Source organism: Dendrobates tinctorius, unplaced genomic scaffold (assembly GCF_039654945.1).
Source record: "Dendrobates tinctorius isolate UK_male_01 unplaced genomic scaffold, ASM3965494v1 ptg000044l, whole genome shotgun sequence".
NCBI lineage: Eukaryota > Metazoa > Chordata > Amphibia > Anura > Dendrobatidae > Dendrobates > Dendrobates tinctorius.
In genome coordinates, this window is record NW_027361712.1 from 16,734,975 (window position 1) to 16,761,846 (window position 26,872).

Sequence of the window (26,872 nt, forward strand, 5' to 3'; positions counted from 1 at the left end):
CTTGTGTATTTTGTATAGACTTATTCATATAAACTATAAAATACTATGTCCCTTACATATCTATTGCTGCTCTTTCCTCTGCGACATTGTAATTGACGTTGCATATTGGCACCATGATTATAAATGTTGCTACACTGTACCTGTTATTTTCCTTGTTGCTCTTTTTGTTACTTATACTCAAAACCTTGGAAATAATCATATTTAAAAAATATCTATGCAGATATATTTCTTATCATACTCCATCTGTATACTCACCCACCAAGCACTTCCCGACCGTCACGGGATACAGTGAGGGAAAATACAGCAAAACGTCTCTGTGATGGACTGTTTGTTAAAAAGAAAGATCAGACAAGAACTTGAAAGGCTACCAATTATTCATATAGTGCAACATAGAAGCCATAATAAATGTAAATGCCTGAACTGTTACAATATTGCTTGAAAAAACATGGTAAACATTTGTGTGGCACAAGTCACGAACATATGGTATGTTCACATTTTGTTCGGGCATCATGTTTGTGGTTATGTTGGAGCCCCCATCTACAGCTTTAAAAAAACGGATTTGTACAAGATCCCTGATGCAGCCATTCATTATAATGGGATAGAAGGAATCACTTTGTACTTAGTCTGGCCTGTGTTCTGGCAGTCTCTGTCTTTTTTAGGAGAGCACAAAATCTTGGTTAACCGCGCCTAAAACATTGATTTTTGTGATAACTCACCGTAAAATCCTTTTCTCCTAGACGCTCATTGGGGGACACAGGTACTGTGGGTGTATGCTACTGCTGCCTGGAGGCTGACACTAAGTGAAAAAAAGAGGTTAGCTCCTCCTCCACCGAATACACCCTCGCCCCGATTGCGGGCGGAAACCATTTTGGTGCAAAAGCAGTAGGAGATCAAACAAAAACACCAAGGTTACTTACCGGTAGCCGGTTTTTCCGGAGCCCATGACGGCACACATGAGAGAGGGGATCCGCCCAGTCAGGACAGGAACCCTACTGAAGATAAAAGGGCGGTACCTCTCCCTCGCTTCAGTTGGTTTACAGAGCATGAGAGGCCCCCCGGGTTAGTACACATGGTAAAACTATCACCACATTATATCTAACTAAAGAAACACCCAAACTATAGTGCACACCAAAGGAGAGAAAAGGGGGGGGGGATATACAGGTGCCGTCATGGGCTCCGGAAAAACAGGCTACCGGTAAGTAACCTTGGTGTTTTCCAGTCTCCCATGACGGCACACATGAGAGACTTTTGTAGAATAAGACATCTTAGGGAGGGACCACCGCTTGCAGCACCCTTCTACCAAAGGTTAGGTCAGTAGAGGAAGACAGATCAAGTCGGTAGTGTTTAAAAAAGGTGGAAGGTGAGGACCAAGTAGCGGCTTTACAAATTTGCTCAATCGATACCTCAGCCTTCTCTGCCCAGGAGGTAGCCACGGCTCTGGTGGAGTGAGCCTTGATGCCTTCTGGAACCGGAGCGCCACTTGCGGAGTAGGATAACATAATGGCCTCCCTGATCCATCTGGCAATGGTACTTTTAGCTACCCCGTGCCCCTTTCTACTACCCTGAAAGGCTACAAAAAGGGACTGATCTTTCCTCCACTGACTAGTTATTGACATATATTGTATTATGGCTCTTCTTACATCTAATGTATGGAACTTTTGCTCCCCCGGGTTTCTGGGATTGTTACAGAACGACGGCAAGGAGATCTCCTGAGTCCTATGAATCTTTTGGACTACATTGGGGAGATAGGCCGGGTCTGGTCTTAGAACCACTCGGTCATCCAAGATCTGTGTATAAGGAGGACATATAGACAGAGCTTGTAGGTCGCTGACTCTTCGGGCTGACGTTAAGGCTACCAGTAAGATTGTTTTAAGTGTAAGTAGCTTTGGTGACAGCTCTAGTAGTGGTTCGAAGGGATCTTTGGTTAAAGCCACCAAAACTAGGTTCAGGTCCCAGGGTGGTATCTTTGGGATAATGACCGGCCTTGACCTGCCACAGGACTTAATGAACCGGGACACCCACCTATTGGCTGCTAAATTGCAGTTATATAGGGCCCCCAAAGCTGAGACTTGGACTTTGAGTGTTAGTGGCTAACCCTAGTTGCAGCCCCGACTGTAAGAACTCTAGGATAGGTCCCACTGGAGCTACATCCCCTAAAGGTTCCCCCAGGAAGTCTAGGAACTTTTTCCACGTTCTACCGTAGATTTGGGATGTTATTGGTTTCCTACTGTTCAACAGGGTGGAGACTAACCCTGGAGAGAAACCCTGGCGACTCAGTAGCGCCCTCTCAAATTCCAGGCTGCTAGATGGAAGCCCTTCACCTGAGAGTGGACCACTGGTCCCTGGGAAAGCAGGTCTGGAATCTCTGGTAGTATCCATGGATCTGTCACTGACATGAGCCTCAGAAGGGAGAACCAAGGCCTTCTCGGCCAAAAGGGAGCTATAAGAATTACTCTTGCCCGATCCTCCCTGATTTTCCTGACTACTACAGGGATCATTGTTATCGGGGGGGAATGCATAGGCCAGGATGAACTTCCAGGGTATTTGTAGGGCATCTACTGCGAAGGGGTTTTCCCTTGGATTTAGCGAGCAGAACTTCCTGACCTTCCGGTTGTGTGCGGTAGCGAACAGGTCTATTTCTGGTCTGCCCCAGGCCTGAACTATTTGTTGGAAGACTCGGGAGTTTAGGGACCATTCCCCTTGTCTTAGATGCCTGCGACTCAGGAAGTCTGCTTGTATATTTTCTGCCCCCTTTATGTGCAATGCTGTGATGGATAACAGATGTTGTTCTGCTAGCTGGAAGAGTAGATCTGATATTTGCATGAGGCCCCGAGATCTCGTTCCCCCCGATGATTGATGTAGGCTACTACTGCCTGATTGTCCGTCATGACCCGGGTGTGGCGGCCCTGAAGTAAGGGAAGGAAATGTTTCACGGCTTTTTCCACTGCCCATAGTTCTTTTACATTTGAATTCTGATCGCTTTCTAGTGAGGACCAGGTCCCCTGTATTGTATGGGATCTCAGGTGTGCTCCCCACCCTGTGGCACTCGCGTCTGTCGTAATGATGTCCTCGACTGGTTTTTGCCACGGGACACCAGCTGTTAGATTCTTTTCTACAGTCCACCAGAGCAGGGAATCTCTTACAGCCACTGAGAGACAGTTTGCCTTCTAAATGCCCTTTTAATTGTTTCTGCGCAGACAGGACTTCCCACTGTAGTTGCCTTAAGTGGTACTGCGCCCATGTTACTGCGGGTATACATGATGTCAGTGAGTCTAAAAGGGACATTGCGTTCCTCAGTGTCATATTTGGCCTTTGTATTGCTGTGCGAGCTAGGCCTCTTATCTTGGTCACTTTCCTCTCTGGTAGGAGGCAGCGTTGTTGCTCGGAGTCCAATATCAACCCTAGGAAGGATTGCTCTTTTACTGGGGTTATCCTTGACTTGGGGATGTTTACTATCCATCCTAGTCCTACTAGAGTTGCTATTACTTCCTTCACTTGAAGTGTGCAGTGGGATTCCGACCTCCCTATTACCAGAAAGTCGTCTAAGTATGGGACGAGCACTATGTCCCTGGATCGCAGAAAGGACATTACTTCGGCCATCACTTTTGTGAATACCCTGGGGGCTGTAGACAGGCCAAACGGAAGGGCTGCGTACTGGTAGTGTCTCACGTGCCCCTGGATATAGAGCGCTACTCTCAAATATCTCTGATACTCCCGATGGATTGGGATGTGATAGTAGGCATCTTTTAAGTCTATCACTGCCATGAGGCAATGCTGGAACAGGATCTTTGTGGCCGTGTTGATTGACTCCATTTTGAAAGAGCAATTGTCTATCCACTGATTGAGTCTCCTCAGGTTGACAATGGTTCTCCAAGAGCCGTCTGGTTTTTGTATTAAGAAGAGGGGGGAGTAGAACCCCCTTCCTTCTTCTTGCTCTGGGACTTCCTGTAGGACTTGTTTTTTCACTAGTCCCAAGACTTCCGTCTCCAGGGCCAGCTGTTGCTCTTGGGCTTTCCTTCTGGGTGTTATTATGAAGGTATGCCTGGGCGGTCGGATGAATTTTATTTTTAAGCCGTCCTTGATTATATTTAGGACCCATGTACTGGGGGAGATATTTGCCCAGGCGGAAAGGAAGAGAGAAAGCCTTCCCCCTACCTCCGGCCCAATGTCATTGGGGAGATTTTTTGGAGGAAGTGGAGGGCCATTTAAATATATAGCCCGATCCTCTTTTTTCTTTAAAGTCCCAGCTTTTTCTATCTCCCGGGGGACGACCCCTGTTAAATCTCCTCCTCTGAAAGGGCTTTTCTTCCTATCCCCCGCATGCTCCAAAATCTCTTCTAGTTTTTTTCCGAAGAGGAATTGGCCATCGCATGGAATGGAACATAACTTGTGCTTAGAGGGTAAATCTCCGGGACACCCTTTAAACCACAGGGCTCGTCTTGCCGCATTTGACAGGCTTGCTGCTCTAGCTGTCAATCTTGCGGAGTCTGCAGAGGAATCGGCCAGGAAAGCCGCTGCTCCGTGCACCAGTGTCAGATTAGCTAGAATTTCGTCTCTAGGAACTCTATCCTTGATCTGGTCCTCTATTTGTTGCAGCCAGACCATGAGGGCACGAGCGGTACAGGTACCGGCTATTGCTGGCTTCAATCCCCCTGCTGAAGCTTCCCAGATGTGCTTCAGAAACCCATCTGCCTTCTTATCAAGCGGGTCTTTCAACACGCCAGAATCTTCTAATGGTAGGGATACCTTTTTTGAGGATCTGGCTACAGCCCCATCAATTTTTGGGACTTTTTCCCAGGTTTCTGAGTCCTTCTGGTCAAAGGGGTACCTCCTCTTTGATGTGGAAGGTAAGCCCCCTGACCGCTCTGTCTTTTTCCATTCCCTGTCAATTAGCGCTTTTATTTTATCATTTACAGGGAAGGTACGCTTTCGCTTTTCCTCCAGTCCTCCAAACATTACATCCTCAAATGATTTGGGAGTTTTTTCTTCTTTAAGGCCCATTGTAGCTCTAATGGCCTTGACCAGTTTTTCTATGTCCTCCGTTGGAAAACATGGACGGCCGCCTATATCGCTGTCCGAGGAGGATTCTGAGGACTGCGTGGAGGAAGAGGAGGTGGAGGGCGACAAAGATCTATCCCGCCCCTTCTGCTTTGGCGAGGCCTCTGAATCGGAGCTCCTTCTACGGTTTCTTTTCTTTTTAAGGGCCGCCTTTAGGGAACCTTTCACCTCCTGATGTATTAACTCCTTCAGACTAGTCACCAAATCAGGGGTCTCCTCCTGTATAGTCTTGTTAATACAGTCAGCGCAGAGATCTTTCTGCCACTGATCTGCCAGCGGGTTTTTACATAGGGCGCATTCTCTATTTTTGGTTTTGCTGCTGGCCTTCCTCGCCCCCTAGTGATCAAACAGAAAAAATGGAACCCCATTACCATAAGGGTGACATTCTCGTAGATCACTCACCACCGCTGTCAATCAGGGGTACCGATCTCGGAGGCTCCTCAGATGCACTCGTGACGTTTCTCCTGGACGTCCCAGAGTCATGCCGATTGCGCTTATGACTGCCGCTCCCACCACTTGAGCGACTGCTTCTGGTATGTTGGCGGCTCGGCCTGGCATCTGGCGAGAGGTCTTGCTGCTGACGCTGCTGCTGTCGCTGCTGCTGACGCTGCTCGTCTTTCCCCACTTCCATTCTGAAGCCTTGGGCATGAGTGCGTCTTCTGTGGTCATCCCCCTTATGTAAGGGGGATCCACTGCACTCTCCGCCTCCTCCGGTTACCCCCACAGCCCCTCCCCCCCTGCCATACCGCCAGGATCTCTCTCCACCGATCGGCGTTCTTCACCATGGGCGCCGCCATCTTGGATTGTTGGCGCCGCCTCCGACGTCACGCGGGCACGCCCCTTCCCCAGCGTGCCCTGCGCGTGACGTCAGAGGAGCGCGACCCGGAAGCGGCCGCTCCCTCAGCGCTCCTGAGCTGCTCCAGAGTAGGGATCACCGGCAGAGGGGGAGAGGGCGGCGCGGCAGCCACGGCAGAGCCCCAGGACCCCCGCCGTGCTGTTCCTGCGCCCGCTCGGACGCTGAGCCCCGGAGGACCCGCGGACGGCGCTTCCTCCATCCCGACGCCCAGCGCTCAGGAGCCCAGCCTGATCTTCTACGCCGGCACGGGAGAGGGGCAGGTAAGTGTGACCTGCTGTCTTCAGCACGGGTCCCTGTCAGGACAGGAAACCCAACTGAAGCGAGGGAGAGGTACCGCCCTTTTATCTTCAGTAGGGTTCCTGTCCTGACTGGGCGGATCCCCTCTCTCATGTGTACCGTCATGGGAGACGGGAAAATCAGACATCAACCTTGATGCAGGTAACAACATGTCTAGAAAATAACCACCCTAATCTCATACAGAAAGCATATTAATTAAACAGAAGCCAACTTGGCTATTAGGGTGGGTGCTGTGTTCCCCAATGAGCGTCTCGGAGAAAAGGATTTTACGTTGAGTTATCACAAAAATCCATGATTCTCCTTTGCCTCATTGGGGGACACAGGTATTGTGGGACGTCCTAAAGCAGTCCCTGGGTGGGAAGTTGACTCACTGATCCAAGCTACATGCACCTCCTGTCTAAAGGTGCGCCACCGCTGCTTGGAGAATCCTTCTACCCAGGCTCGCATCCGCTGAAGCCTGAGTTTGGATATTGTAATGTTTAGTAAACGTGTGCAGGCTGGACCAGGTTGCTGCCTTGCAAACCTGTTCCGTCGAAGCCTGGTGCCGAAGCGCCCATTAGGCGCCCACTGCCCGAGTAGAGTGTGATCTGATCCATGCTGGAATCGGTGCGCCTCTGATACGGTAGGACTCCTGAATGGCCAAACAAATCCATCTGGCTATGGTCGATTTTGAGGCGAGTCCCTTCCTGCGACCTTCAGGGAGCACGAACAGGGCGCCTGACTGACGAAAGGGTGCCGTCCGTGACACGTACCTCCAGAGTACTCTCACCAGGTCTAACATATGCAGGGCCTTTTCCACACGGTGTACCGCTGCTGGACAAAAAGAGGGCAAGACAATATCCTTATTAATATGAAACGAGGAAACGACTTTTGGCAAAAAAGGAGGAGCTGGTCTAAGAACCACCTTGTCTTTGTGAAAGGTCTGAAACGGGGCTCGGCAAGATAACGCTGCCAGCTCAGAGACCCGCCTGATTGATGTTATAGCTACCAGGAACACCACCTTCCAGGAACGGTATGGCAAAGAAACATCCTGTAGCGGCTCAAATGGAGCTTCCTGCAGAACACTTAGGACCAGGTCCCAGGCGTCCATAGGTGCCTTATAGGGAAGTACCAAGTGGGAGACCCCCTGGATGAAAGTCTCCTGCAAGTTGGTAGCAATTCTGCACTGAAAAAGGACGGATAAAGCCCATATCTGTCTCCTGAGAGAACTGCGGACCAAGCCGGAGTCTAGGCCCGACTGGAGAAAAGCCAAGATATTAGGGATGGAAAATCTCCGTGGAGAACAACCGTTGCAAAGAAAACCTTCTAGGTGTGATGGTAAATTCATGCTGAGGCAGGCTTCCGGCTGCTAACCATCGTAGCAACCACTTTGCGCCCAAACCCCGCCTGCGTCAGAATCCAAGATTCAACGGCCAAGCCATCAAACACAGGGCCCCTGAGTTCGGGTGGCAGATCGGCCCCTGAGAAAGTAAATCTGGGCGTTCTGGCAGTCGCCATGGCACGTCGACAAGCAGCTGCACTAGATCTGCGTACCACGCCCGGCGAGGCCTGTCTGGGGCCAGCAGAATCACTGGCACCCCGTCTGCCTTGATCTTCTTGATGACCCTCGGAAGTAGTGGCAGCGGGGGAAATAGGTATGGGAGGCGAAACTGATTCCATGGCAAAACCAGCGCATCCACAGTGATTGCCTGCGGGTCCCGGGACCGAGCGACAAATACAGGCACCTTGGCGTTCTCTCTGGAGGCCATCAGATCCACATTCGGTGTTCCCCACCATTGGCAAATCTGCTGAAAGACCTCTGGGTGTAGTGACCATTCCCCGGACGCAAGCCCCTGCCGGCTGAGGAAGTCTGCCGTCCAGTTCTCCACGCCCGGGATGTGGACCGCCGATATCACCGAGCGGTTCCTCTCGGCACAGCGAAGCAAGTGCCCTACCTCGCGCATGGTTGCCCTGCTGCGGGTGCCCCTTAGGTGATTTATGTAAGCCACTGCCATGGCGTTGCCCGACAGAATCCGGACGGGGCGGCCTGCTAGGTGATGAAAATGTTGCAGAGTCAGCCGGATCGCCCGTATCTCCAACAAGTTGATCGGAAGACGTGCCTCCTGCGGTGACCACCGTCCCTGGGTCGTGTGGTGGCGAAAAACCGCTCCCCAGCCGAGGAGGCTGGCGTCGGTTGTGACCACCAGCCACTGATCTGGGGGAAAGGGTACCCCTGAAGAAGGGAGGAACTGATTGCCCACCACTCTAGTGACTGGCCTGAGAGGACAACTGGCACCGATGATCGAGCGTGAACGGGTTCTTGACCCAGGATGACAAGAGGGCGTGCTGCAGGGGGTGAAGATGGAACTGGGCGAACGGTATCGCTTCCACCGCTGCCACCATTTTTCCTAGAATCCTCATGCAGAAACGGATGGTGTGAGGGACTGGTTGGCGCAGTACCCACACTCCCTGCCGGAGGGCTAGGGCCTTGTCTCGAGGGAGAATTAACAACCCTTGGCAAGTGTCGATGGTCATCCCTAAAAAGGAAATTCTCTGAGCTAGAACAAGGGATGACTTCTTTACATTGACCAACCACCCTAGGCGGGCAAAAGTATCTAGCGTGATGCTGACACTTTCCTCGCATGCCCGCCTTGAAGAGCCCTTGACCAAGAGGTCGTCTAAGTAGGGGAATACGACTATGCCTCGGGAGTGCAGGATGGCGATGGGGACTGCCAGGACCTTTATGAACACTCTGGGGGCAGTGGCTAGCCCGAAGGGCAGGGCTGCAAACTGAAAATGTAGACCATTGATGGCGAAGCGTAGAACCTTTGATGCGGAGGGAAAACGGGGATATGTAGATAGGCGTCCTGAATATCGATAGAGGCCAAGTACTCTCCCTGCCCAATTGCTGATATGACTGAACGGAGAGACTCCATCCGGAAATGTCTGATCCTGATAAATTTGTTCAGGAGCTTTAGATCCAAAATGGGCCTGACAGTCCCATCCTTTTTGGGGACTGCAAACAGATTGGAATAGAAGCGCTGAGTCTTCTCATTTTCCGGTACTGGAATGATGACTCTGTTGTGGCTGAGCGAATAGATGGCTCCTAGTAGAGCCTTTGCCCGGGTATCCACCTTGGGAAGACGGGAAAGAAAAAATCGTCTTGGGGGTACCTGACAAATTCTATCTTGTACCCTGTGGACACAAGCTCTCTCACCCATGTGTCGTGTGCGACATTGAGCCAGGCGTGGTGAAACCGGAGGAGGCGGCCACCTACCTTGCTGGTGCCACCTGACAAATGCCCCGAGTCATTTGGCTGAAGATATTTGGGACCTGGATCCCCTCGACCTGGACTGGTTAGTACGCATCCTCCCCAATGGGTTGGCTCTATATGAGACTTGTCGGTCCCTATTCTGGTTGGGGTGCCCTGACGCGGCGGAATTAGCCGCCGTGGTCCACTCGGGGTTGCAAAAGGCCCAAAAACGCTCCTGAAACTGGTGACGAAACAGCAGTTTGACCTTTTGTTGAGGAAGAGAACCGCTCTTGCCTCCTGTGGAGTCGGAGATGAGCTGATCTAACTTCTCTCAAAACAGGCGGCCACACTAGTATGGTAGCGCTGTCAAGGACTTTTTTGAGGCTGAATCGGCCCGCCATGTCCTTAACCATAGCGCTCTCCTAATGGAGATTGCATTTGCGGCCGCAAGTGCCGCGCAGTTGGCCGCATCAAAAGATGCATTGATCAAGTAGTCCCCGCCATGGCTATCTGATTTGTGATTTCTGATACTTCAGCTGGTAGGTCTATGTCTTGCAAGGCTCTATTCAATGATTCTCACAAAGAAATCATGGCCTTGGCTACCCAAGTTGCTGCGAACGAGGGAGAGAGTGCTGATCGCGATGCCTCAAACACTGAGCGAGCCAAGTTCTCCATGAGACGATCTGTGGGATCCTTAATAGAAGAACCACTAGGTATGGATAGTAGAGTTTTTGTAGCCAAACGCGACACAGGAGGATCCACCGTTGGGGATTCCGTCCACTTTTTACGGAGATCCGGGGCAAAAGGATACTTCGCCTCGAGTGCCTTCTGGCCCGAGAAACGCCTGCCCGGCCGTTCTCTGTGTCGTTGCACTATATCCTCAAATTCAGGGTGAGTGCAAAATACTCTATGGGGAAGCTTGACTCGCTTAAATGACACCTTATGGCCCAAAGCCAGAGTGGAATCATCCTCAATCCCCAGAGTCTGGTTGACGGCTTCTATGAGACAGTCAACAGTTTCCTGACCACCCGGCGTATCTAGGTCAAGAGGTTCGCCCGAGTCGTGACGGGGAGCGAGAAGCAGAGCTCACAGATGCCGAGGCACCGGATGGACCGGGAGACGCCGTGTGGGTTCATTTCCCGGGTCTGCCTGGAGTGAGAGCGGCCCCTGCAGGCCGAAGGCTCCTGTGAGGTAGAGGACCCCTCTAAGGCAGGCGAGCCACTGTCCCTGCCCCTATCTGGGGCCCGAAGGGACTCGATTGCTCTTATAAGTGACGCCATAGATTGCGACAGTGATAACGCCCATTCCGGGGGACTTGGTACACTGGGCTCGGTCGCATGGGAGGGCTCCTGAGCGTGTTCGGACTCACAGGCTTCACATACTTGCTTGACCTGCGCCCGCGGAAAAGCTGACCGACAGGAGATGCATGCAGCGTATAAAAACATATGCATCTTAGGTTTCCCTGACATGCTGTACCTGTCAGGCATCCGCGCGGAAAAAAAACGCCGGGGGAGGGCGCTCTTCGCTTCCCTTAGCGTGGCCTCTCCGTGGGGCTAGGGGGCAGCACTTACCTCAGTCCTATGTCCTCAGCGTGCGAGGCGTCGCTTCAATCTGCGCGCCACAACTGCGGGCAGGCCCCCGGAAGAAAAAAGCGATCCTGGGGGCGGTACTTCCGTGTGCGGCCTAGCTTCGCCTGAAGCCGGGGCCTTAATATCTTCGGCGTCCGCCCAGGCCACGGGGGGCGGGGCCGCCGTGACCCAGAACCAAGGCCGGGACCGCCGCTGCCAGACGCCCATCTCTGCTGCTGCCAGGGAGAAGTTAAGGGCTCCAGCCCTGCGCCGCTGTACGAGCCCTCCCTAGCCATCCTCCTCCCTCCAGCTCAGGTAGAGGGGAGGGTGGCCATATGAAAAAAAGGACAGTGCAGGCACCCTAGCTCCATCTAACCCCTTCAAGGGGTGAGGAGAGGGACCGTCCGCCGCTTTGCCCCACCGCAGTCTTAGCATTGGTGGGGCAGTGGGGGCCGCACGGACTACACTTGTGCCTCTGTGCAGCCTAGGGTTTCAATACCCTAGGGTGGACAGGGCTAAGTCCGGCATCATGTCCCACGGTGTGGGAGAGGATACGTGGAGGGACACTCGCACGTGCTCGCCCGTTGTTGGTTTGGGGAGATCAGACCCCTTCAATAGGATCTGTCGCCCGTATCTCACTTCCATGGTCTGGCAATATCCCACGTTGCAGGAAGGATACGTGGAGGGACACTCGCACGTGCTCGCCCGTTGTTGGTTTGGGGAGATCGGACCCTTTCAATAGGATCCGTTGCCCCTATCTCATCTTCAAGTAAAAAAAGGAATATCTGGAAAAAAATCCCCGTTGCAGGAGAGGATACATGGAGGGAAACTCGCATGTGCTTGCCCGTTGTTGGTTTGAGGAGATCGGACCCTTTCAATAGGGTCCGTCGCCCCTGTCTTATCTTCATGGGGAAAAAGAATCAGTCTTGAGATAGACGTGTGCCTCCGACACTAAGCAAAAAACTGGTTTCCGCCCGCAATCTGGGTGAGAGTGTATACGGCGGAGGAGGAGCTAACCTCTTTTTTTCACTTAGTGTCAGCCTCCTGGCGGCAGTAGCATACACCCACAGTACCTGTGTCCCCCCAATGAGGCGAAGGAGAAAAAGACAGTTGGAACAGAGGCTAGACAGAGCACAAAGTGATTCCTTCTGCCCCAGGCTGTCTAGTCACTGGGCCATGTGATATACATGTTAATGCCCCCAACCAGCAGGACAGGATTAAAATTACTTTCCTAGATGGAAGCACAATGCACAAAATCAACAAGGTACAGAAAATATGTACAATATCCAGAATATTGTTGATGCAAATAGTAGTACCTGAGATCAAGTGCTGTGTGCGATTCTGTGTCCCCATATATATTGCAGAGGTGAACTGTAATCAAAAGAAAAACGTAATTATTGCATATAAAAATATGTACTATAATATCTCTTAGCTATCTGCATATAATATTAATAACAAGTCTGGACAAATCTAAGCCACTACTAGGAACCAGTTTTGGGATCAATGTTTTTCCATCATAGGCAGCTGTTACTTACCCTGGTGCTTCACCACCACTGCTCCTGTTGTTTTTTCTTTTCTTACATTATATAATACAACAAAACATTTCCTTACCCATAACCTCCAGACTGCCAACAAGGTCCACTAATATTTTTGTTGTTTAGCATACAATAAACTTATCAGAGTTTTCAAACTAATATGTCCATATAAGAGGTAAACCATATTTGCATTATCCATTCTCTGTCCCATAGTACTATTATACAAGGTGACATAAAACTGTTTGCTCCTGATGTGTACAACAGAGTTTCAGTGTATTCCTATGTGATGCAGTCACTCCCTGTCTTCTACCTGTCAGCTGTCACAAGCAGGAGGCAGGGGAAACAGACTGAAGTTGCATAATATTCTGCAGCTTTTATAAAAAAATTTGGTGTCTAACTTATACTACAGGGTACAAGTACATAGCCTAAACTTTCAAACAATGTGAATGGTTAAAATAATGTCTTGTTTCTGTGGAATCACATGGCTTATCATAATTCCTCTTATCCAGTCAGCAACTGTGAAAACACAGTAAATGAATGTGTGACCCCTGGTTGATGGAAGTGTGGAATCTATGTCAAATCATGGTTTTCATGCTGCTGACTGTCTAAAAGGGATCATGTAATAAAAGGGATATCTTTTATAGTGACAAGTCAGCTTAATTCAATTGAAGAGTGACTTTACGTAAGCAGACATCCAACTAATTTCTGTCCAATCAAACTAATAACAATCTAAACGTGTGTGTCAATAGCCAATTGATCTGATCAAAGTTTGTAGCATCCTCCTTCAAACTGATCTGACGAGCGTAATAATGTGGTTATCAATCAGAAAGGTTTTAGTGTGTAAACAGCATCTGAAAGACAACTTCAATTGAAAAGTATTATTTTTAGACTATTTATTATTTCATCCATTGTAAGATTATTCGGATTGTTCAGAAAATCCGAATATAAAGAATAGGCAGAGATAAAAATTTTTTATACTTGGATAAATGAGTATATACGAACTGTAGTCAGACCAGCTGGAGTACAGGAAATGTCCTCCGTCTGGAGTAAATGCTACATCAAGGACACTCCAGCCCACATCTCGAGCTTTTATTGTTCGAAACTTCTTGAAAGACCCATAGCGGCAGTCATAAAGGCGAATATTCTGATCTGAAATTGAATAAAAAGCAAAAGACAGGGTTCACTATAGGAGAACAGAAAAATACATTAGGCCCTCAATGATATTCATTTTAGAAATTATGCAAAGTCATTTAGGTTCTACATATACATTTTGTTAAAAACACTGAAACATACATACAAGTCCCTACTTCATAAGGTGGAACCACCCTCTAAAACACTTTCTAAAATATGAACAATTATGTGTAGACTAGAGTTAAACAAAAAGATTTTCAGGAGCCTGTTCCAGCAGGCATGTCGGTAGTTTGCAGCCACCTAACCAGCTAAAGAATTGTTATTTTTTTCACATGACAAGACAGACTGAACATGTGTGCCAAAGTCAAATACTATAGTTAGTGTAATCCACACACAGAGTCATGGCTAAAAGTGTTGGCATCCTTGAAATTGTTCCAGAAAATGAAGTATTTCTACAATTACTAAGTATATCTACAATTTCTACTAGTATTTCAGAGAATTATTGCAATTACACATGCTTATTTCCTCTGTGTGTACTGGAACAACACAAAAAAAACTCCAGAAAGAAAGGCAAATTGGGCATCATTTCACACAAACCCCCCAAAATTGGCTAGACAAAATTGTTAGCATCCTCAACTTAAAGGGAACCTGTTACCCCTTTATGCCGCTATAAGATGTGGACACTGCCATTTAGGGCTTATCTACAGCACTCTATAATGCTGTAGATAAGCCCCGGTCCGACCTGCAAGATAAGAAAAATTAGTTTTGGTATACTCACCCGGGACGGCGGTCCTGTGTGATGGGTGTTGCAGGTCCAGCACATCCCATCTTCACGCGATGTCGTCCTCCTGCTTGCTTGGTGTCGCGCTCCTGAGCAGGTGTAATTCTCTACCCTGTTGAGGGCAGAGCAAAGTACTGCAGTGCGCAGGCGCCGGAAAAGGTCAGAGAGGCCCAGCACCTGCGCACTGCTGTATTTTGCTCTGCCCTCGACAGCGCAGAGAATTACGCCTGCGCAGGAGCACAACACCGAGCAAACAGGAGGATGACATCACATAAAGATGGCAGGAGCCGGACCTGCGACACCCATCGGACCAGACCGCACAGGACCGCCCCCCCCCCGGGTGAGGATAATCAAACTTATTTTTCTTACAGCATTATAGAATGCTGTGGATAAGCCCTGAAAAGCGATGGCCGCATCTTATAGCGGCAAAAAGAGGTGACAGGTTCCCTTTACTATTTGGTTGAACACCCTTTGGAATAAATATTTGCAATCATTTGCTTCCTATAACCATCAACAAGATTCTTACACCTCTCAAGTGGAATTTTTGACCACTCTTCTTTTGCAAACTGCTCCAGGTCTCTCATATTTGAAGGGTGCCTTCTCCCAACAGCAATTTTAATATGCCTTCACAGATTTTCAATGTGATTTAGATCCGGACTCATTGCTGGCCACGTCAGACCTCTCCAGCACTTTGTTTCCATCCATTTTTGGGGTGCTTCTTGAAATATGTTTGGGGTCATTGTCCTGCTGGAAGACTCATGACCAAGGATGGAAACCCAGCTTTCTGACACTGGACACTACATTGCAACCAAAAATCCTTTGGTAATCTTTTTTTTTTAAAATCAGATAATTTTTATTAAACAGGTAAATCAAGTACAACTTTTACCCAATACCATATAATTAGGTATTTTACAGATTTAAAGCAGTCTTACCCAAGAAATGAAAATTGGCACAAAACCCATTTGCCCAAGTACCATCCACAAATACACCCACTCTACACAATCAAACGCCTTATGGGCATCCAAAGAAGCCACCACTCTGTAACCCGCATTATGTAACCTGCATTATCCGCCGCAGCTGAATATTTAAGAATAGCCGCCTCAGATTGATGGCTGTTGATTTATTAGGCATAAACCCAGACTGATCTGGGTGAATCACACCAGTAACCACCCTAGCCAGCCTGCCAGGACTTTTGACAATAATTTGATGTCTACCGATAGAAGTGAGATGGGCCTATACTAATCCAATTTCCGAGCATCTTTCCCTTCCTTAGGCAAAACCACAATCGTTGCCTCCCTCATAGATTCCGGCAGCCGTCCCTCCCCTAGGGCCCCCTTAAATACATCACATAATCTAGGTAACAACACATCCTTAAGATGTTTATATACTTCAACGGGTAAGCCATCTGCCCCAGGAGCCTTATTTGCCATGGAAGTCAACGCCTCCTCCAGCTCTTCAACTGTTAAGGGTTTTTCCAAACTATCCCTATCCTTCGCACTGAGCTGTAACAGGCACACCCCCTCCAGAAAGCAAATACACCCAAAATATCCCTTGTCTCCACCACCAGCCTATCCGCCTCATCATACAGACTATACACATAAGACGACTCCATCTGAGCAGCTGCTATTAATGACAAGAGATGACCCACTTTTTCACCGTCTTCATAAAATGAAACCCTCTGAAACTCCTGCCTCTTTTTTTGCATTTTTTAAATAGATCTTGTTCAGTGCCTCTTGTGCTCCCTTTATGCGCCCCTGTGTCTCTGGGGTGGGCCGACTCCCCGCCTCCCTCTCTGCACTCAAGTCGTCCAACACCTGTCGCTCCTCCTGCCTAGATTCATTCTTGCATCTGGAAATGTCCCTAATGAACAGGCCTCCAAGAAAGGCCTTCATGGCGTCCCACACAGTTCCCTCAGGCGCACTCCTTTCATTACCCTGGAAAAATAATTCCACCTCCCTCCTAATTTTCTCCACATCAATAGATTTTAACCAAGCCGGATGAACTTTCCACTCCCCGCTTTGTCCTGCTCTTCCTAACCCAATCTGTATTACCACCGCCACCGGTTTATGATCTGAGACCACTCTAGGTAAATAGTCCACCTTCCTAACCCACGCATCTAAACGTCTATCTCCAAACGCCATATCTATTCTAGACATAGTGTTATGCGAAGCCGAAAAGCACGAGTAAGGGTTTGTGTCCACGGTCTGGATATGCAGCGCTTTGGACGCAGCGGAAACCCGGCTCCGCCCAAATCGCTGCCCCCTTTTGTATGCGCAGTTATGTTGCAGAAATACAACATGTTGTGTTCCCGTGCGGTCGGCGGGTACATCAAAACGCCATATGCGGACGCATCCGCAAAAAACACATGTCCCTGCGTACCTAATGTTAAAGATAGGTAAGCAGGACAATGCAGGACGCATGCGGAAGTAGACGGGAGCGTAGGCGGAGCTTAACGGAGGACGTACGCAGCCATCTGCAGATCAGCCATACACAAGTGTGAACTTAGCCTTAGTGAGGCACACACAGTCACACAATGGAAAGACTGAGCCAACTTCTCCCCATGTTATCTGGTTTCAGGTGTGATTTTCATATTACCCACACTTGTTACTTTCCACAGTTGAGTTTGAACAAGCGTCACATGCTTGATTACCAAGGTGTTTACCCACAATCTTGGAAAGTTGCCAACAACGTTGTCCAGCCAATTTTGGGGGTTTTATGAGACATGATGTGAAATTTTTTCTGTGCCTTTTTTCTCCAATTTATTTTGTGTTGTTGCAATACACACAGAGGAAATAAACATGTGTATAGCAAAACGTGTCTAGTTGCAATAATTTTGTGGAACAATTTCAAGGGTGCCAACACTTTGGGCCATGACTGAATATATAGCATGGCGAACAGTACAACTGGCTCAAAGTATGGGATTAAAAAAACAAACAAACAAAACTACGGTACCTATGTCAAAATGTTAGATTAGTGGTAGTCCGACACCTTGGACCCTCTACTGAGCAGCTGTTAATAGATCCAGGGGCAGTTGGATGTAAACATTGAAAAGAACATCTCACATTCAATGTGTATTGGCTGCTGCCTAGAAATGCAGGTTATGTCCTATTATCTTCAATCAGTGGTCATTACATTTTGACGGCAGCAGTACAGTTCCAGCGACATTTACTATTGACATCAGGCTCCGAGAAGAGCTAATAAACAACGATTGGTGGGGGTGCTGCGACTCGGACCCCCATCAATTTGATACAGATTACATATTTAAAGTATAAGTCATCAAAACTATATGTTCAGACAATCCATTTAATGATGACAAAGTAAACTATAGAAAAAAAAAAATAGTTATATCTTAATCTCACATACGTGCTCAAAGAAGAATGGAATGTATCACTTATCCCCAGTGTATTGTAAATATAAGAAGCAATTTAGAATGCAAGGCAGATCCCTGAAGGCTTCTCCTTGCCCGCTCCTCTTAGTCTGGCAGATATGTCCCCATACACACACTCACAGAGAAGACAGTGGGGACCTGCCTTGGACTAGTCAGAGACCGATGTTTCCCAGACAGCTTCTCAAAGTATCTTTTGTCTGAAACGCAGCAGCGCTTCAGAATAAGGCTGTGTTCACACGTAGCATTTTTGTTGCAACGAAAATGCAAAAAAAAAAAAAGCATACTATGCAATCCTATGGCATTCCGCACATGCTGTGCTAATGCTGCGGATTTTTCCGCGGCGGAATTCCATCGCGGAAAAATACGCAGCATGCTCATTCTTTGTGCGGAATCATGGGAAAATCAGCACACATAGGAATGCATTGTTCTGCTTACTTTCCGCATGTGGCTGTGCCCACCATGCGAAAAGTAAGCAGAACATTTGCAGATTGTACCCACAGTCTGGAGGAGAGGAGATTATCCTCCGGGCTCTGGGTACCATATCCCTGTAAAAAATACAATTAAAATAAAAAAATTGTCATTCTCACCTTACGATGACCCTCGCAGCGTCACCAGGCCTTAGCGATGCTCCCGGCAACTCCCGATCCCAGTGATACATTGCGACAAAGACCTTTGATGACGTCGCGGACTCGCGCGACCACGATGTCATCAAAGGTCATTGTCGCAATGCATCACTGGGAACGGGACCTGCCGGGAGCATCGCGATGATCGGGAACGCTGTGCGGGACACCGGAAGGTGAGGAAAAACACCATTTTTAATTTTTTAAAAATTATTTTTAACATTAGATCTTTCACTACTGATGCCGCATAGGCAGCCTCAATAGTAAAAAGGTGGTCACACTCGTCAAACACTATGTTTGACGAGTGTGACCAACCTGTCAATCAGTTTTCCAAGCGATGCTACAGATCGCTTGGAAAACGCTAGCATTCTGCAAGCTAATTACGCTTGCAAATCGCTAGTTTTTTCGCGGGAAATAGGCGGGAATTAAAATGCGGTTTTCTTGCATATTTCCAGCGGAATGGAATTCCGGAATTCCTGCGGAAATTTCCGCGGCAATTCCGCAACGAGTGCACATAGCCTAAAAGGTGCACAGCTGAAATTTCCCAGTCAATGTATGAATCATGCTGCTTGTGGTCAATGCAGGACTTAGCATTAAAACACTAAATACTTGTAGATAGTGCAATAAGTAGCAAGATAGAAAATACTATACCCTGGCAAGCAGACATAAAGATGGATCCATCAGAAGCATATACCCCACAGAAGGCCTTCTGAGAGTAAGAATCCGTGGCAGAAACATGGTTTGGCAGAAAGCTGCAAGAAAGCAATTTTAACTGTTAGAGACACAGACCGCTGCAATGTATCTCATTGGGGAGTATTACCAAAACAGGCAAAGTCGCCATGAGCCTAAATCTAAATAAATACTCACTGCGATGTCATGTGGCAGCGCACGCCATGTGAGAATCCACAACCTCCTCGCTCTCTCTGTATTCAACAAATCCAACAATGGTATAAAAATTATAATAAAATATTCAGATTTGTTACCAATACGGTAATTACAGGCCTCATATAGCCAGTATAAAACAATAATAATAATTTGTGAAAACTTAATTTAAAAAGGGGGAATATTACAACAACTTATTGAGGCATATTTAGTAATAGCGTCTAATAGTGATGAGCGAGTATACTCGTTGCTCGGGTTTTTCCGAGCATGCTCGCGGGACCGCTGAGTATTTTGGCGTGAGCGGAGATTTAGTTTTCTTCGCCTCAGCTGCATGATTTGCGACTTGTAGACAGGCTGAATACATGTGGGAATTCCCTAACAAACAGGCATTCCACACATGTAATCAGCCTGTCTAGCAGTCGCAAATCATGCTGCTACGGGCGGCAGAAACTAAATCTCCGAGCACGCCAAAATACTCGGAGGTCACCCGAGTATGCTCGGAAAAACTCGAGCAACGAGTATACTCGCTCATCACTAGTGCCTAGCTTTTGGACAGTGCAAACTTAGATTTTAAAATGCATGGATTTATCACATTTGCTCATGATAAATGATGATGATGGTGCATTTGTCAACTGCCTCGTCTAACTAAAAATTACATATGGTGCAAGTGATGAAAGACCATTTTTTGGAGCAAATTCTACCAGAATTCTCACATAGCTACCTTAAACCCTTCAGGACTAAGCAACTTTTCATTTTTGTCCCCTTTATTGTCCCCAAGAGCCTTAACTTTATTAATGTTCTGCCTACATAGCCATATGAAGGTTTGTTTTTTTGTGGGACGAGTTGTTTTCCAAACAATTTTATTAACATTTTATAACAGAGCATACATAAATGCAATATCGTGAGGCACTCATGACACATGAAAGAAAAAAATAAAAAACAACCATACTATAAATAATAATAGTAAGAACTCATGGAAACATTTCCAGCCAGTGAGACCATTTCTTTAAAAAGGAGGGAAGACAGCCATTCAGCAACGCCAATTTTTGTTCATATGACTTATGTAAAGTCAGCTTTGCAATGATATTGAGTGAAGTGGGCACTCGAGTGGATTTCCAATAAAACGCAATTTCATTTTTAGAAACCAAAAGTAAATGAATAACCAATTTCCTAACAGAAGGATTCAAACGACTTGCATCCAATGAGAGCAGGGCGAACTGAGGAGTCAGTGAAAAAGCTGATTGATCTAAAATATGAGCAATAAGAGGAGATGTCGTCCCAAAAATGCCGAAGACGTGGACAAAACCAAAATAAATGGGAAAGGCTACCATGTTGCCCGCAGTCCCTCCAACAGAGAGGGGAGGTGGAAGGGTTGATAACAGCTAGACGAGATGGCGAGTAATACCATCTCAATATGATTTTAAAGTAGGACTCATGGAGAGCCATAGACATGGTAGCAGAATAGGTTAGGGACATGGTCAGTTCCCAAACCTCTGGAGTAACAGAAAAATTCAAAGCCGATTCCCATTTTTTCATATTTGGGGATTTTATAAATCCAGAATCGTTGTTGAACCACTGGTAGATATAACGAGTGGACCAAAAAATATTATGGCCTAAGTTACATAAAATATTGGCCGCTGGCTTCGATAGCGGAGGGCAACAAGTCACCAGTGGAGACAAAAATTCTTTCAACATAGTAAAGTGTAGAAAAGCAGAGGAGGGAACCCCAAACCTACTCTTAAGATGAGAAAAAGATACAAATTTATGACCATCAAAGATGTCATTTAATTTAGAAATACCCCAGTCAGCCCAGGCAGAATGCAAATCGAATGAATAATCAGAGGCCCGAAAAGAGAGAGGAAGCCTCAACAGGAGTTGAATCCTAGAAAAACCACTCTTAAATTTAAAAAACTTCCTCCAAGCCACAATAGCAGCCATAAAAATTGGATGATTAGACTGAGATAAATGCTTAGATGTCAATAGATTCAAAATAAGAGAACAAGGAGGGGAGTTTTTATTAAAATAAAATTCCAAGTCCACCCATGAAGGTATATGGCCAGATGACCACCAACATAGACTTTGTTTAATAAGATTAGAGTAATAATAAGCTGAGATGTTAGGCAGTCCCATACCTCCACGTAACTTATGTTTGTATAACTGATTTGAAGCAATACGGGCCTTTTTATTTCCCCAAATAAATAAATTAAGGCGTGTCTGCAGACTAATTAAATAAGAAGTGGAAATAAGCAGGGGAAGGGATCTGAAAACATAAAGGATTTTGGGAAGGAATATTGATTTGGCTACTAGACATTTTCCCCACCAGGACAATTCTTTGTCCGCGTAAAAATTAAGGCCTTTAGAAATGGAGGCGATTAGGGAATCTAGATTGGTGGAAGGGATGAGCTGTAGTATTGAATGAAGCCATTCATTTTAGCATAAAATGTACTGGAAAAAATGGGGGGAAAAATTCCAATGGCGAAAAAAAATATAATTCAACGTTTATTTTTTTAGCTTCGTTTTAATGACCTTCGTTGGGTGGTAAAATTGACCAAATAACCTGTCAACACGATACTCCAGATCAGAATGGTCATGGTGAATCCAAACTTGTGTATATATATATATATATATGTTCAATATGTCATTTTAATCAGTTTTTACTGTACTTTTTGTGAGGCATAATGAGTGAAAAAACACATTTCAGGCATTTTGATTCTTTACTTTTTTATAGTGTTCATTCATTTTACGATTTGATAGACCTGATTTTTACAGATGTGTCAATACCAGAAGTTTATTTTTCTTATTATTTTATTTTGCATGGAAGAAATTTATAACGATTTCAATTTTTTTTTTAGTTTTTTCATATTTTTTTAAAACTTTTTTAAACATTTTTGAGTTTTTAGTGCAATTTGGGGTCTCGAACCTGTGATTTTCTGACCCCTTACTCTGACCCCTTACACAATATACTTCGATACTAAAGTATTGCAGTATATAGTAAAATCACAGTCTGCTATAAAGCTTAGCCCATGGCTGAGCTCCGCAGGAGTACCAACATGGCAGTTACAGGGCCTTCAGCCAGTCTCCAGCTGCCATCGGCGCCCTGGATTCTAGTTGGGGTTGCCAATTCACAGGCGCACCAGCAAAAGCTTTATTTAAATGCCACTGTCGGCGATCGACACAGGCAACTAAACGGTTAACAGCAGCAGACAGAGTCCAGCTCTGCCATTAGACACTCTGCCATTAGACACAGATGCCGACTATATAATATACCCATCATCAGATGTGTATCGAGGAAGTTCGACTTCTTAACGCACTGTCACCCCAGCACAAAACGTAGAGTTACACCCATATGTGTAAAGGGCTTAATATATGTGCCCCATTGTTCCTGGAGGCACAAGATCCAACCATAATAATGAAAGTTTACCTCCAGAAGCTGACAGGTAATATTCTGTTGTCTGCGTGCTCCTAGCCTTCCAGTAGCTAGCAAGACCTGTGTTCTTATCTGGCTCTGATCCAGTACTGCGGTGTCTGGCATGGCATCAACTGCAAGAGCAGAAAAGAAAAAAAAATTCATGCAACATATAAAGAGGCGATGTTACTTAGACCGGCAATTCCTACATTGCTCTTAGTGCAAAAAGCTTTGGAGCAAAATGTCACAAGTTTATTAAGAGACACATGCAAATAGTTTCTGCGTGGAGGAAAAGGACTTGAACGCTAGCACAGCCTACTGGAAAGAGCAATCCTAAAAGCCAATATCGAGCCTTCAACAAGCTTTAACTCATCAGTTAAGATGAGAAGCCAAACTAGAAACTCCATTTGTAGACACATATTTCGGGATGTTTGAATGCAAAACAGAAGATCTGACTTGGCAAAATGAGAGTCATCTGACAAGGAGTCTAACAAGGAATGTTTCTCCATGTGGAGAATGCATAAAGAGACTTATAAGCAATGTTATGCTCCTAGAGCTGGGAATTTATATATGCCAATAGCCTCTTCAGAGAGAAAGTGTACTTGAACTGCATCATAACCTATTGGATGAAGCAATTCTAAAGCCCCCGTCACACATAGCGACGCTACAGCGATCCCGACAACGATACGACCTGGTAGGGATCGTTGCTGCATCGCTATGTGGTCGCTGGTGAGATGTCAAACAGTCAGATCTTCGCAACGACGCAGCAACGATCCAGCGACCCGTAGCGACCTTTGTAACGATGTCACGCCATATGTCTCGCTTCTGAGTCGCTGTCGAGGTCATTGTAAAAGCTGTCAAACATACCGGTGCATGCTACCCAGCGATCAAAAAAATGTCCAGACCATTCCGACACGACCAGCGATCTCACAGCAGGGGCCTGGTCGCTGCTACCTGTCAAACGTAGCGAGATCACTGCTGAGGTCGCTGTTGTGTCACAAAACTTGTGACTCAGCAGCGATCTCGCTAGCGATCTCGCTGTGTGTGACGGGGGCTTTAGTCAATCCTTTTTTGCATCTTTGCCTGTTTGTTTGCTAGAAAAACCCCTAATTCTAAATGATACAAAATCTGTAGGGCAGAAGGAAGCTCCACCCTACCACTAAACGCTACCATCTTTCTAGTATTGCGGCAAGAGCTACCAAAAAAAAAAAGTCAGGCTAGAAGTCAGTAGAAAATACTCCCAAAAGACTGACATGGAAAATGAACATTAAGAGCCATGTTACCCTGCCTGTAACAAATTAAATTTATTCTAACAGCAAGGCCCCCTTCCCACGATGAGCGACCTGACAAAAGAAGAGGGTTTTCTTGAAACCATGAACTGAAAAACAGCTACAAGCATATCGTTAATGATCCGAAATCCTGAGCAAAAGAAATACGGTAACAAAAGAGACAGTGACAAATTTTTTATGACTTAAACATTAACCCCTTCATGACCGGAGCTTTTTTACATTTTCGTTTTACTTTCCCCTTCTTCCCAGAACCATAACTTTTTTATTTTTCCGTCAATAAGACCGTGTGAGGGCTTGTTCTTTTTTGCGGGACGAGTTGTACTTTTGAACGACAGTACTGGTTTTTTACCATGACGTGTACTAGAAAACGGGAAAAGAAATTCCAAGTGCAGTGAAATTGCAAAAAAAAGTGCAATCCCACAGTTGTTTTTTGTTTGGCTTTTTTGCTAGGTTCACTGAATGCTAAAACTGACCTGCCATTATGATTCTCCAGGTCATTACAAGCTCATAGACACCAAACATGCCTAGGTTCTTTTTTATCAAAGTGGTGAAAAAAAAATACAAACTTTGTGAAAAAAAAAAATTGTGCCATTTTCTGAGACCCGTAGCGTCTTCATTTTTCATGATCTCGAGTTGAATGCGGGCTTATTTTTTGCGCGCCAAACTGACATTTTTAATGATACCATTTTGGTGCAGATACGTTCTTTTGATCGCCCGTTATTACATCTTTATGCAATGTCGTGGCGACCCAAAAAAATGTAATTCTGGCGTTTTGATTTTTTTTCCCGCTATGCCATTTAGCGATTGGGTTCATACTTTTTTTTTACTGATAGATCTTGAACGCGGCGATACCAATTATGTGTATGTTTGATTTTTTTTTTAATGTTTTATTTTGAAGGAGGTAATTTGAACTTTTATATTTTTTTTAGATTTTTAAAACTATTTTACTTTAAACTTTTGTCATGCTTCAATAGCCTCCATGGGAGGCTAGAAGCTACAATAGCCCGATCGGCTCTGCTACATAGAGGCGATGCTCAGATCGCCTCTATGTAGCAGAATTGCAGAATTGCTATGAGCGCCGACCACCGGGTGGCGCTCATAACAATTCGGCATGAACAACGAACCGATGACCCCTGATCACGTGACGGGGGTCAGCGGTGCGCGTATTTCCGGCCGAATGGCCGGAAGAGCTTGTTAAATGCCGCTGTCAGAGTTTGACAGCGGCATTTAACTAATTAATAGCCGCGGGCGGATCGAGAATCCGCCCGTGGCTATTGCGGGCACATATCAGCTGTTCAAAACAGCTGACACGTCCCGGCTTTGAGGTGGGCTCACCGCCGGAGCCCACATCAAAACAGGGGATACTGACATCGGACGTACTAAACCGTCCAATGTATAAAAAGGTTTAATTTAAAGGGAATCTGTCAGCAAGATTTTCACCCACCCAAAATATTTATATGTGCATTTAACTATTTCGAAGACAAGTTAAGCAATACCTTTACATGGCCAGTCAGTTCCTCCAATACTGAGAAATCAGCCTCTAAATTCATATGCAAATGATGCTGAAGAGCTACTTGTAGATCTGAAGCCTCTGTCACCCCAACTGAGTTCCTCAACCAGCGCTGCCGCCACCTACACTTTGACTGACGGAATCTATGTTGTGTGACTTGAGGCAAAAAAGCCATCAGTCAAGCTCAAGGAGGAGGTAACATTGGGTGGTGAACAGAGCTGGAGTGACAGAGACTTCAGATCTTTAGCCTCATTTGCATATCAAGTAAAACTCTGATTTCTCAGTAAAGGAAGAACAGAGTGGCTATGTAATGGTGCTGCTGGACTTGTCTATGAAAGAGCTACATAAAAATATAAATAGTTGGAATTGGTTGTTGGAACACCTCAGCAGCCTAGCCTCACAACCACAATACTAATGTTCCTAGTCATCATGAATCAGGCAAAAAAGCTAGTGATTAGATCATTATTATTATATGGTCATGTGAATCTCAGAATAATTATGCATTGAGACCTATAAGAAACAATTAATTGTGAGAAAAAAGTTTGAAGATCTTTAATTATTACTTACCAGGAGGATTGTAGCGGTCTCCCAAGCAGCCCTCCCAAGCACTGTCATCATCGGAATCCGACAGCGACTGCACCAAGTGCAAGCTGGCGGGCCCCCCTCCCTGCACTAGCCGAACCTGCCCCCTGAAATACAGAGGATAAAAAAGATTAATAAGAAGGCCACATTCACTTACTATGAATTGGGAGAATGAAAAGATCCCTGACCAGTATAAGTGTGGAATAATGGGAGAATACTTGAGGAGGTGTGTGATGTGTTTTTACTTTTGCAAAAGTATAATGAAATGATCCTGAAAAGTGGATGTCAGGATAGGTGTCAACTAAATGGTTAACGTTAAAAGTAATTTGACTGATAAAGGACAGAATATACTACCTATACTTACATTGGATTGTACACATTAGGTGGCATCTAATGCAATATGCAAGATATAATAATAAGGCTCTCAAAACTAAAAGGGGTACAGCAACTGTTAAAGTGCTAGGAGCTGGTTTTTATTTGGGTAAGTAATGGTCCCCTCACGTCATAGATGCCCACTGACATTAGATCTATTTTAAGGAGTCTTCCCAGACTTGGATTGTGATGACCCATCTGTAAGACAGGTGGGGATCCATCATCGGGGCACTCTCACCAATCATTTGATTCGTAGGTCCTGCGACGGCCAGAAGTAGAGAGCAGAAAACCACAGCTCAGTACACTGTTTAGTGGCCATTTCTCTAATAAATATGCAATATTTAATATGCTCTGCTTCTGTAAAG

At 46.2% G+C, this 26,872-nt stretch overlaps 1 protein-coding gene across 5 annotated transcripts in view; it reads right to left on the minus strand.

Annotated features, from left to right (window-relative positions):
- DCAF11 (DDB1 and CUL4 associated factor 11) overlaps window positions 1-26,872 on the minus strand; it is a 96,586-nt gene that overhangs the window by 12,778 nt on the left and 56,936 nt on the right. For all 5 annotated transcript variants that reach the window (XM_073575378.1, XM_073575377.1, XM_073575375.1 and 2 more), the window contains 7 exons: window positions 26,121-26,242; window positions 22,770-22,888; window positions 19,334-19,389; window positions 19,118-19,218; window positions 13,549-13,695; window positions 12,328-12,382; window positions 256-324 (listed from right to left, as the gene is read on the minus strand). In XM_073575378.1, the coding sequence (XP_073431479.1) occupies window positions 256-324; window positions 12,328-12,382; window positions 13,549-13,695; window positions 19,118-19,218; window positions 19,334-19,389; window positions 22,770-22,888; window positions 26,121-26,242 (669 nt within the window). The remainder of the gene's footprint in view (window positions 1-255; window positions 325-12,327; window positions 12,383-13,548; window positions 13,696-19,117; window positions 19,219-19,333; window positions 19,390-22,769; window positions 22,889-26,120; window positions 26,243-26,872) is intronic.